Here is a 12,643-nt window from a genome sequence, read left to right on the forward strand (position 1 = left end):
TCTTTTTTTAAAGTTAGTCACAACCTACAGTGTGAAAACATGGTCCTGGCCATCTCTTTCCTGGGTCTATAACATGTCTCCTTCAAGAAGTCACACAAATGGTTTTAGGTGCCTTGGTGGCTTTGTCTTCCTGTCCCCTGGGGTTGAGAACAAGCTGTCTCACTGGCAGAGAGGCAGCCTCTGCAGGGTGGGCCAGGCCCTGTGGCCCAGGGCTGCACCTGAACATCCTCCTTATCCTGGCAGCTGCCTTTTCAGGCCAACCACAAGCGGTGATCATGACGTCAGGGCCTCTGAAGAGAGAAGGGATGTTGGCCTCCACCGTGTCCCAGTCCAACGTGGTCATTGCACCTGCTGCCATCGCCAGGGTGAGGAGGGCCCTGGGCAGACCTGCAGTGTCCTTCTCACCCCGGAGCACCCTGATCTTGGGCGGCCCTCACCTGAGACGACTGGTGTGCCGCCCTGCTGTATATCAGCAGTCAGGGGTGACCTCTCTCCCATGTCACTGCAGGCTCCTGGGGTCCCGGAGTTCCACAGCAGCATCCTGGTGACAGATCTCGGCCATGGCACGAGCAGCCCGCCTGCCCCCGTCTCCCGGCTCTTCCCAAGCACAGCGCAAGACCCCCTGGGGAAGGGCGAGCAGGTCCCGCTGCATGGGGGCAGCCCCCAGGTCACTGTCACAGGGCCCAGTGAGTGTTCACTCGGCGGGATGGTTGGGGCATCGCAAGGGAAGTAACTGGGCCTGCCGTAGACCATGGGGGGTGCTTGCTGGGTCCCCAGGATGGAGCCTGGGCTTAGGACACACAGTGAGGTCTTGTAGGCCTGCTGATAACACAGTCTGGGAACACGCTCTGTGGGTGGCAGGATGAACTGTGGTGGCACTGGCAGGGCAAAAAGTAGTGGGCATGTGGCAGTGTAGGTGACCCGTGTGCTCGGGGAGTCCCTGCTGACTGCCCACGAAGGCCTGGTACTGAGCTGCTGATCTCACCCAGAGAAGGGATTGAGGAGCCCTGGGCTTCCTGTCTCTGGGAGCATCAGCCTGGGGTTGCTGTGGCCACAGAAGCCGTCCAGCCTCATCTGGGCACCAACGTGGCCTTCCCCAGCAGGTCTCAGCACTACAGGTCTGTGGCCCATGTCCACTCTTGGGCCATCCAGGGGCAAGATAGTCAGAGCAGGACTGATTTTGCCCAGGGACATCTGAGGAGCCAACAGGCCAGATCAGGGACAAATGGTGTGCCCGAGGCTGTGCTGCTGGTAGAGGGTGTGGGCAGATGGGGCCCCTTCCCTCAAATGCCTGCCATACCAGGAAGGGAAATGGAAATGGCCTCTTTTCTTAAATAAATGCATGGTGTAGGCCAGGCGCAGTGGCTCATGCCTGTACGCCCAGCACTTTGGGAGGCTAAGGCAGGTGGATCACTTGAGGTCAGGAGTTCGAGACCAGCCCAGCCAACATGGTGAAACCTTGTCCCTATCAAAAAATAAAAAAAATAAAATTTAATTTAAAAAAAAGCAGGGCTTAGTGGCATGCACCTGTAGTCCCAGCTACTCAGGAGACCGAGATGGGAGAATCACTTGAACCCAGGAGGTGGAGGTTGAAGTGAGCTGAGATCGAGTCACTGCACTCCAGCCTGGGTGACAGAGCGAGACTCAATCTCAAACAAACAAAGGCATGGTGTAGCTGCTCCTGGAACTCTGTGAGCAAACAGTTGTCTCCCTCTTCCCTCAGGAAGACGCGAATGAGGGAGGGTCTCTGACTTAGTGGGCTCAGCCAGCAGGGGCCTTTTCCAAGGACAGGCTTTGGAGAGTAAGGACTCTTCAGTCTGGAAAGATAGAAACAAGAGAGTTGGGAGTCAGGCCCCTCAAATAATCGAGGGAGAGGTTAGGGCCAACCATTGCCTTGGTCTCCGGAGTCTCAGAACACAGAACTTAGAGCCTGCTGTACAGCCTCACGGGGAGTTTGGGGAAAATGATCCAGCAGAGAGGAAAGGAAGCGGAGGCATTTGTTACAGTAAAGCAGAATGGGCCGAGAAGGCCGAGTCCACCTGGGACTGAGCACGGTCACTCACTCCTCTAATACTAGCACTTTGGGAGGCAGAGGCAGGTGGATCGCTTCAGCCCAGGAGATTGAGACCAGCCTAGACAATATAGTGAGACCTTGGCTCTATAAAAATTTTTTTAATTAAAAAATATAATAATAATAAAGAGCCCACCTGCGAAATATCTCCTAAAGCGACACCAGTGACTGGAACGCGTCACACAGGGTTGCTCCATCGTGTTCTGTGTGGATTAAGGGTGTTTTTGTTGTTGTTATTAATTTAAGAGTTTCAGGGAGTGAATAAGAAAAATCTAAGGAAGCATGTGTGTGCAGTTGAAAGAACCAAGTGCAATACGTGGCTAGCAGCGAGCACCTCATAACCCTGCAGAGACCCCAGGCTGCCTCCTGGTGGCGTTGAGGGGCCAGGCCTCCGCCCCTCAGAGGAGTCTGTTCTTACCAGGTCGGGACTGCCCAAACTCAGGGCAGGCCTCTCCGTGTGCATCGGAGCAGAGCCCCAGTCCTCAGTCTCCCCAGAACAACTGCTCAGGGAAATCCGACCCCAAAAATGTGGCTGCACTAAAGGTACTGCATGTCTCCTCTTGGTTCCCTTGGGAGGAGGGGAGAGGAGTGCAGGACATCAAGGATCTGTGTCTGTCTGGAACGGAGACCTCAGACCCAGCCAGAGCTGCCCAGGCAGGGGTGGATCAGAAATGGGCTTCTCCTTGCCCCATGCCACGAACCACCCCTGTGGGGATGGTGGGCCCCCTGGAGGCTTTTGGGTGGGCCCCAAGCCTGGGAGCCAACGCTGAGTCCACGTAGTGTGCAGGTACTGCTCAGGCTGCCCGCATCAGTTGCAGGAGGGGTGTGGCCACCACCAGAGCTGTGCTGTGGGGAGGCGGCAGGGCTGGGTGGGGAAGGCGGAGCTTGCAGCACCTGGGATGCACCGGTTCAGCCCCGCCGTTCCCAGCCCCAGCTGTGCACCATTCTGCAGAGCGGGTTTTCTGTGGTTCCCAGTCTTGTCCCTCCGGCTCCTCATTGGAGCCTTCAGCTTCTCGTCGTGCCCTCCTCCCACGTAGCTCTCTAGCCCTGGCCCTTGGGCACCCAGGATCAGCGTAGGGGGTGAGGAAGGGTGGACAGTGTGCCTGCAATGTGCCTGTCTTAGTGACCAGCGGGTTCTCCAGCAGAACCGGCAGATGAAGCACATCTCAGCTGAGCAGAAAAGGCGCTTCAACATCAAGATGTGCTTCGACATTCTCAACAGCCTCATCTCCAACAATTCCAAGCTGGTGAGTTGCCAAGAGCGTGGGCTGTGGCAGGGCAGGGGAGCTGGCAGGACGTGCTCCCTGCGTGGTCATTGCCGGTGGCAGGCCTGCTGGCTGTGGGTGCTGCCTCCAGCCACCTGCCCCTTCTGCAGACCAGTCACGCCATCACACTGCAGAAGACCGTGGAGTACATCACCAAGCTGCAGCAGGAGAGAGGCCAGATGCAGGAGGAGGCCCGGCGGCTGCGGGAGGAGATCGAGGAGCTCAATGCCACCATCATGTGAGCTTCTGGGCCTTGGGGCTCCAACCAGGCACCCCATCCCGATGCAGGGCCTGCCTCAGAGGTGGTGGGACCCTGTGGCCTCATCACTGGTCAGTGCCTCTTTGCTGCAGTAGTTCTGCTCTTTGTCACCCTTCTTCCACAGACCTCTCTTCTCTGTGCCTGGCTGTGGCCCGGCACTGGGCCAGCCCTGCCATCTTTTGTCCCAGGGTCCTTATTGGCCACTGGCTGCTCCACAGCTCCCACGGCTCCTGTCATTTCAGCTCCTGCCAGCAGCTGCTCCCTGCCACGGGAGTCCCCGTTACCCGGCGCCAGTTTGATCACATGAAAGACATGTTTGACGAATACGTGAAAACCCGGACCTTGCAGAATTGGAAGTTCTGGATTGTATCTTTGGGTTTTCTTTTTGCTCTTCCCGGCCCTCAGCCAATGCACTGAAGCCACAGACCGTGGCACTGTAGTTACTTTAGAAAGACTCTTTAAATGCCTGTCACCAAGCTCCTCACGACAGGCAGTGCTAGTGTCTATCTTGGGAGAGAGTGGTCCGGCCTGGCCTGCTGTGTGGGCTGGAGGTGCTGATGGGGCTTCAGGGTGCTTTGCAGGAAGGGCTAGGGAGGTAGAACGGTGGGCTTCGCTCTCTAGGTCCTTAAGAAATCAGGACAATGCTAGAGCCACTTGCAGAAGGTGCAGGGGAAGGAGGCATGGTTCCACACAGCCTGGCAGCCAGCTCGGTCCTCGAAGCCACAGGGAGGGTGAGTGCCACCCCTGCTGTGACAGGCGGAAACCAGGACTCCCTCCACTGAGTGGTAGAGCCCAATTTGAAGCCTAATGGAGCATGTCCACCTCTAGGGGCTCTCGTGCCAAGGCCACCTTGCACTCAGCCTTCCAGGTGGCAGCACGGCTCTCACAGGGAGTGGTTCCTGCCTGGTCACTCCCCACCCTGCCACCGCTCTGCCTCTGAGTAAACGGTCGGCACATGTGTTGGGTTGACCGTGGCATTGGGGCAAGGGTCTGACAGTCAGAGGTGACGGTCGTGCAGGAGGAGAGAATCCCAGCTGCAGCTATCAGGCAGGGCAGGGCGCAGCACCTGTGTGTGCTGGAAGGGACAGAGTGTTTTTGTTTGTTTCTTTTTTCCCCCTGAGACAGGGTCTCACTCTGTCACCCAGGCTGGAGTGCAGTGGTACAATCACAGTTCACTGCAGCCTCCACCTTCCCAGACTCAAGTGATCCTCCTGCCTCAGCCTCCTGAGTAGCTGGAACTACAGGCTCATGCCACCACGCCCGGCTAATTTTTGTATTTTTAATGGAGATGGGGTTTCACCATTTTGGCCAGGCTGGCCCCAAACTCCTGACCTCAGGTGATCCCCCTGCCTTGGCCTCCCAAAGTGCTGGGATTACAGGCGTGAGCCACCGTGCCCGGCCATAAGAGGCAGTTTTTAATTGAAGAGATGACAGGCACCAGCTCTGATTCCTCTGTGTTGCTGTTTTACTGCCTGCCCTGGTCCTGATCCCTGTCATTAATAGAGCTGGGTGGCGTCTGGAATGAATCGGAGCTTCTTTGATGAAATGGCACACTCCCCATCATCAGGCCGAGGTGGGGGAACTGTGAGTGCCGTCCTGATCAAAGTCCGAGAGGAAACATGCCTCAGGCCTTCACTAAGATGGTCTAGGAGACTGGCATGCACTTTTGCATTTAACACAGAAGGCAAACGCCACTTTCAGGCAGATGGCTCCTGCCTTTATTTATTTATTTATTTATTTATTTATTTATTTTGAGAACAGAGTCTTGCTCTGTCACCCAGGCTGGAGTGCAGTGGTGCAATCTCAGCTCACTGCAGCCTCCGTCTCCCGGGTTCAAGCTATTCTCCTGCCTCAGCCTCCCAAGTAGCTGGGATTATAGGCACCCACCACCACGCCCAGCTAATTTTTGTATTATTAGTAGAGATGGGGTTTCACCATGTTGGCCAGGCTGGTCTCAAACTCCTGACCTCAAGTGATTCACCCACCTCAGCCTCCCAAAGTGCTGGGATTATAGACGTGAGCCACCGCGCCCAGCTGGCTTCTGCCTTTCCACCTGCTCTGTGCCTTTGATGTTCCTGGCACTGTATGTAAGAACGATTTTGATCGCATGTTTGTGCTAGGACCTGTTCCAGACTAGAGACTTCTGTGTCCCTGTCCCCTGCCTGCTCGGTGCTTGAGCGGCCCTGTTGTCCAGGTACAGTTAGAGCAGAGTGTTTTCATGAAGTGGAAGACACACCTTGCCTAGAGATCTCTCCCTCTTTTCCCCAGTGATCCATTCTCTGTGGGCAGATACTTTCCAGCCCCAGGGGAAAGGAGTATGCCAGCCCAACCACCTTCGAGTCTGCAGTCCCCAGCCCCTCTCCGTGCTTGCCTTTTCTTTAACCACACACTGCAGTTCAGCATCATCATCAAGCCGCTATTTGAGTCGTTCAAGGGCATGGTGTCCACCAGCAGCCTGGAGGAGCTGCACCGGACGGCGCTCTCCTGGCTGGACCAGCACTGCTCCCTGCCCATCCTCAGGCCGAGTGAGTGGGGCAGTGCCAGGGTGGGGGGCTTCATGCTAGTCCTGGAGGGAGGACAGCCCCAGGCTGAGGACAGTATTAGCCAGACTCCACTGCAGGCAGCCAGGTGGGGCCGGGGCAGGGGCACAGTGCTGTCCAGGAGGTCCTCAGTCAGGAGCGCCCAGTGGGGGCAGGAGGCTCCTGCCCTTTTGTGTCTCCCAGCTTGTTCAGACCCAGCTTGCGTGGATCTAGTGCCAACTATTTGCCAGGCCCTGTATCAGGTGCCTTCAGGTGTGTTTTCTTGTTTAATTCTTATAACAACAAGCAAAGATTATCCCATATGTTAAGGTTATAGAAGCTTAATATCAGAACAGCTGGCAGCCCCGTGGCACCAGGAACAGCATAGGATGCTCCACCTACGGCAGCTCCTGCTGGATTTGGGGAGGCTTCTGGAGGCAGAGGGGTGAGTGCCCAGGTCTCGGCGTCGGCCCCTGGCACTCCTCCCTGCAGTCCAGCATGGCTGCTGCTCGCCCCGTGCCTGAGCATTCCCACATGGGTTGTAGGTACAAAGCCGAGTGTGCGGTGTGTGGTGGGTCTGTGTCACTGCCTGCGTCTGACCCTTTCTGTCTTGCAGTGGTATTGAGCACGCTGCGGCAGCTGAGCACCTCCACCTCCATCCTCACAGACCCGGCACAGCTGCCAGAGCAGGCGTCCAAGGCTGTCACCAGGATTGGCAAGAGATTGGGAGAGTCCTAGCTGCTTAGCTGGCATGTGGCCGCATGAGATGCCAGGAGACCCCTCCCTGCCCATGGAGAGTAGGCTGCGCCCCCCCAGCCCTTCCTGACGCTCAGCCTCGGGGCCTCTCTCCAACTCTGCCGGCCCACCGTGGCATCGGGAGGCCATGCTCAGGTCTGAAGCAGGTTTGGGGCCTGCTGACAGCAATAGCCCGCCTTCGGGAACCCCTTGCTGTGAACTCTCTCACTCAGTGACCTCAGTCACCAACCTCCTCTGCCCTCGGGGCAGCCCACACAAAAGGGAAGTGCTGGCCGTGCTGGTCCTGCCCTGCTGGTGGCCTGCCGGGCCTGGCGCTGGTGAGCGGAATCGATGGGATGAGGGTGACAGGGCCTGCTCCTGTCCTGAGGCCCAGCCTTGTCCCTCCTGCCACGTCCTGTCCACATGCATGCCTCTGCCTGATGCCCTGCTCCACTCTCTGGTCTGCCCGTGGGGCAGTTGGAAGGCGTCTTTCTTTCTCCCCTCAACTCTGACAGCACCCAGCCCTTGTGGATGGACTTGGGCTTCTATTCAGGCTTATGCATGGCAGGCTGCCAGGGGGAAGTGCCTTCTTCAGAGGTCCTCCAGGACACATGTGTGCAGAAACAGTGGATGTGGAACACACAGGACCAGAATGGAAGCGTGTGATGCACGGTGGCTGCTCTGGCTGAGAGGCCCTGCTGGGCATGTTTCATCTGTCCCCTTTTAGCTCCACCTGACATTGCAGGATCCATGGGGACTTCTCGGATGTCACCTCACCGCTGTGGCCCTTCTGCCGTTCTTCTCCACTTGGCTCCAGCTGCAGCTGTTGACAGATCAAGCATGTCCTGTGGGAGCTTAGAACCCTGAAGTTCTAGTGTCTGAAAGATCAGACTCCACGTCCTGCTGTCAGCCTTGTCATCTTGTCTGATGTCTTTCAGCTGGGAGCCCCAAACCAGGACAGTTCTCGGACCAAAGATGCCCCCACACTCAAAAGTCTGTCCCGTCTTGTGTTTGGAGAAGGAAACAATGTTGGCAGGCAGCACTCTGTGGTGGTCAGCCCTCAGAGCTGTTTCTAGGCATCTCTCAGATCAGACAGCAAAGAATCTACCCAGATCTGGGCTGGGTGGAGGTGTGGCTGGGCTGGGGGCCATTCTGAGCCTGCAGTGAGAGTTTGGCCCAGCCTCAGTCCTTGCTCTTTTCTGGCTACCTCTGCAGGGAGCTGCAGGGGCAAGCACTCTCTCCAGCACTCAGGAAGCCCGGCCGAGGGTACCTCCTCGTGGAAAGAATGCACTTTAAAGCTCTGCTGAGGAGTTCGGAGCCCAGGCTTTCAGGCGACCTCTGCCCTCCCTGCCTCTCCTCACCCTCCCTCTCTTCCTGCAGGGCCTGGGAAGGGCTTTGAGGGAGCCTGGGAGCCATGTGAAGAGGGGCACGCCTGGGCTGTCCCACAGTTTAGATCCAGCTGGAGGTTCTCCCTGGCTCCTGCAGGCCTGCGGGGATCTCTCCCCACTTCAGGCCTCCGGCCAGCTGCCTGCCCTCTTGTCTGTGCTTCAGCCCTGCACAAAAGCAGCTTGGTGACACCACTCAGCCACCCAGAGTACGTGTTTACAGGCTTTCCAGATCACCTTCCTGTGGGGTGAACGTAATGAGGCGGGGCTGGTCCTTGGAATTTCCCCTGGAAAATGGTAACAGACTCCATCCTTGACCCGGGGATGAGCATGAAGGCATTGTCCCAAAGGCAGAGGCCACCGTGGTAGGAATTCCACCAAGGCCAGAAGGGAAAAAGGAAGAACCCACCGTGTCTGGCTGTGCGGGCCCTGGGGAGGGTCGTGAGTGCAGCCCCTCTCTACTTCCGTGCCTTTGTAAAACGTGTAGATAACCGCAGTGGTTGGCTGAGCCAAGAACTCTCCTAAATCAGTGGCTTTCTCCCCACCCCTTGCTGAGGAGTCATTTTTTAAAAAATCTGTGGGATATAAAATTGGCCTCCTGCTGCTTCAGCCTACCTCTCCCTCTGCTGACTTAATGTCGTGATTCTGTTTCTTCAGATATTTAAGGCTGTTAGGTTGTGTGAGCCTTGAAGTGTGTGTGTGTGTGTGTGTGTGTGTGTGTGTCCCAGCAACTGTCCACTGTCCAGGAGATGCATGTCTTTGTATTGGAGATATTTCTGTAACTCATTCTCTTGGTGCTCACGATTGCCATGGCCATAGGGCCACAGTGCCGTATCTGCTGCAGACATGATTGTTTCTTGTTCTAGAGGTTTTCTTGTTTTCGAATCTTGCCTGATGAATCCAGCCAGACCAAGGGGCCTAGATTTGACCTCTGTCCTGGGCTCCTGGGCCAGGTGCAGGGACATCTGAGGCCACTCTGCTGGCCACCTCCAGTGGGTGCTGACCACAGGATGGGCTTTGTTTACACTCATTTTCACCCTGATTCTTGCCCCCACTTTCATAAAAGAAACTTCAAAATGCTGACGCTTTGGAGAGTAAGAAAATCAATCTTGGCCGGGCACGGTGGCTCCTGCCTGTGATCCCAGCACTTTGGGAGGCTGAAGCTGAAGGATCACTTGAGCTCAGGAGTTGGAGACCAACCCTGGCAACATAACAAGACCCTGTCTCTATAAAAAAAAAAAAAAAAAAAAAAAAAAAAAAAAAAAAAATTTGCCGTGTGTAGCAGTGAGTGCCTGTGGTCCCAGCTACTTGGGCCTGAGGCTGGAGGATTGCTTGAGCCTAGAAGTTACAGTGAGCTATGATCATGCCACACTGTACTCCAGCCTGGATGACAGAGTGAAACTCTGCCTCTAAATAAAAGAAAATAGAGGCAGACTGTGGTGGCCCACGCCTGTAATCCCAGCACTTTGGTAGGTCAAGGCGGGTGGATCACCTGAGGTCAGGAGTTCACGACCAGCCTGACCAACATGGTGAAACCCTGTCTATACTAAAAATACAAAACATTAGCCACGTGTGGTGGTACACGCCTGTAATCCCAGCTACTCGGGAGGCTGAGTCAGGAGAATCACTTGAACCTGGGAGGCGGAGGTTGCAGTGAGCTGAGATTGTACCACTGCACTCCAGCCTGGGTGACAGAGCAAAACCCTATCTCAAAAAAAAAAAAAAAGAAAAAAATAGAAAATCCAAAAAGAAAAACCAGAAGGCCTGCTGGCGTATAAATCCCTGGGCGGGTTTCTGATAAATTGCCCTGTGCTGTCAGCCCCTGCACTGCACTGCTGCCTTCCATGGTGGGTGGGAGACCCCAGAGTGGGGCAGGCGCCACTGAGGGCTTTTCTTGGAGTCGGCCAGCAGGCCACGCAGCATCCGGCACCCCGGGCGGGCTGGCTAGCCGCCTTCTTAGGACATCTCTACTTTGAAGGATTTTACCGCAGGAAGCAATAGCAGCGCTGGCCATTGGTGCTGATGACAGCATTGGGTCTGGTTGAGGGGAAGGGGCTGGAAAGCAGCAGACCCCCCAGTGCTGCGCATGGTCCCGGAGCTGTCAGCCAGGGGAGTGGGGTCAGCCGTCAGCCAGCCCTCCCGTTTCCTGCCCATGGGCCCTGACCACACTCCCTTTTCTAGAAGTCAATCCTAAGGTTTCTCTGCTCTGGCTAAGAGGATGTAAATTTGGATTCTTAGAGGGCATGGCACCCCCAGTCCCTGCCCAGATAAAGTAGCACAGTGGCATGCAGCACCTCTGTCTGTTGCTGACGTTGGGGGGCTTACACACCCACCTCATCTCCGTGCACAGCCATGACTGGCCCTGCCGGCAGCTGGGGTGCAGGTAAGGGTCTCTGTCAGAGAGGGGAGCTGCAGCTGAGAACTGGCGAGGCCCCTTCCTCCAAGGCCCTAGCTGGCCCCTGGGTGAACCTGAGGTGGCAGGTTCAGGTTTTCAAGATGGCGAGGTCTCGCTGTCTGCTGGACAGTACGTTAGGCTCTCAGAACTCATGGGTGTGGAGCTGGGCCTGTCCCGGGCCAGTGGACCCCTGTGTGTGGGGGATTTGGGGTGCTGTGGGCCTGGTTATGCACTGGCAGATGGACCTTGCTTTGGTCCAGCTCTTTTCCTTACCCTGGCTCCGACGTGGGAAGGCTTGGAGGGCCTGTCTCATCACCCCCGTTCGCCCTCAGCTGTCCCTTTCCCTTGTCGCCTGGCCGCTGCCTCGCCTGCCTGAGGCCTCCTAGCAGGCAGCCTGGGTGTGAGTTGAGCCTCTCTCTTTTCCCTCTGGTGGGAAAGTGGCCTTTCCCTCAACACCTGCTCCCCGGCCCCAGAGGAACCCACCTGTTTTGGAGCTCAGCTTGGCCCAGCGTTTCCTTGGGGAAGGGAAAGGAGGGCTGGACAGCACTGATCCGGGCAGGCAGCGTGTGCAGCAGTGGCCAGCCAGAGTGCCAAAGATGCACGGGGATGTGGTGTGTGGCTCCGGGCCCTCGACATCTCTGCTTTGGGGGATTTTACCTTGTCTGCACACTTGTCAGGGGAGAGGGGACAGCAAGGTGGGAGGTTGAAGAGCTTTGAGGCTCAGCAGCATGTTCGTGGCATTCGGTGGACACCATGGCCTTGGGCGGCTGGACAGGTTTTTGTGATGTGAGGGACACACACCGGGCACATGGTAAGCTTGGCAAGGGCTCCAGGAACGCTGACGAAGCGTTTTAGGACCCCCAACCCCATGCCTGTACCAGGGCTGGCCTCCAGAGTGGGTGAGGACAGAGCAGCTGTGGGCTTTTCATTCTGAGGTCTTGGCCCCCCTGGCCACCGCAAGGGACTCTTTGCTTGTCAGGGCTTGCAAAAATCAACCTTCGAGAAAGAAAAGGGAACTCTTCACGTTGAATGTTGACTTTGTGTGTATGTGTGTGTGTGTGAGTGTGCACGCGCGCGTGCACTTGCACAAGCTTGCGTGTGCGTGTTTACTTCATGGAATTTTGTTTTGTGAAATTCCCCTCCAGTCGTGTCAGAATTTACCTCCATGCCCCAGTCACACTGTTGGTTCTGCGCTCTGAACCTGGGTGTAGCTCATTTGAAGGACTCTCTTCTGCGTTTCCTAACAGTTATTTGGTGGTCTCAAGAGTTGAGGTTGTGGAGGGTTGGGAGAAACTGAAGTTCTATACATTTCCATAGAGTTTACATCCTGCAGTTAAAAGGCAGGAAGGGCTCAGCCCGGGCCCCACAGCTCCAGGCCATTCCCCACGGGCCGCCCACAGTGCCCCCTTTTCTCTAGCCGAATCTTTTTCGAACAGCCCGGGAAAGGAAAACGGATTCACTTGCTGATTTTGTTCACGGCGGAAGCACCATGTTCCGTTCCTTTTTCAGGTTCAGTTTGTTGTGTAAATGGCGGCTTTTTCTGGTGTGAGCTTTGGTGATGGTGGCTCCTTTGAAGAGATGGTTCCACCTCGTGGTCTGAAGAACAAACCAGAGAAGAGTCTGGTTTGGCCAGAGGCCCCCTCCGGCCCACGTCACCCTGAGTACACCCCTCTGATGCTCTGCTGTCAAGAAGCACGTTTCCACCAGCTGTATTCAACACTACAATGCATTTTTTAAACTATATTTGCATCCAAGACAATAAAGAAACCTTATTTTTTTTGAAAAGCCTGTGATGTGTGGCCTTAAATACTATCCTGTTGCAGCAGTGGAAGAGATGGGAAAATGAAGAGATCTGAGCATAGCGATGCCCTTGGCCAGCTCACTCCTTTTAACCTCGGGAGGTGTGATCAGCCTGGGATGGAGGCACTGGGTGGGGAAGAGGCCCAGGGTGGGAGGGCGATTCTAGAGGTGTGTCCGGAAAGTCGGTGCTCCTCTTCTAAAGACAGGCCTCCCC

The 12,643-nt window shown here is 56.1% G+C and overlaps 1 protein-coding gene across 4 annotated transcripts in view; it reads left to right on the forward strand.

Annotated features, from left to right (window-relative positions):
• The window catches only part of MLXIP (MLX interacting protein), a 68,447-nt gene extending 56,033 nt beyond the window's left edge, over window positions 1-12,414 (forward strand). Inside the window, exons 10-18 of one of the 4 annotated variants that reach the window (XR_609563.4) lie at window positions 244-365; window positions 509-686; window positions 2,493-2,614; window positions 3,214-3,318; window positions 3,447-3,574; window positions 3,838-3,961; window positions 5,991-6,120; window positions 6,731-8,443; window positions 12,139-12,414. Coding sequence is in view for 2 of the 4 variants with exons in the window: in XM_008957740.4 (XP_008955988.2) it covers window positions 244-365; window positions 509-686; window positions 2,493-2,614; window positions 3,214-3,318; window positions 3,447-3,574; window positions 3,838-3,961; window positions 5,991-6,120; window positions 6,731-6,852 (1,031 nt within the window). In the remaining 2 variants the exon portion in view is untranslated. Of the gene's footprint in view, window positions 1-243; window positions 366-508; window positions 687-2,492; window positions 2,615-3,213; window positions 3,319-3,446; window positions 3,575-3,837; window positions 3,962-5,990; window positions 6,121-6,730 lie in introns of all 4 variants that reach the window. The other 3 variants (XR_008620517.2, XM_008957740.4, XM_034934695.3) reach the window with 3 other exon arrangements.
• Window positions 12,415-12,643: the final 229 nt, after the last annotated feature.

The sequence above is a fragment of the Pan paniscus genome, chromosome 10 (genome assembly GCF_029289425.2).
Source record: "Pan paniscus chromosome 10, NHGRI_mPanPan1-v2.0_pri, whole genome shotgun sequence".
Lineage (NCBI taxonomy): Eukaryota > Metazoa > Chordata > Mammalia > Primates > Hominidae > Pan > Pan paniscus.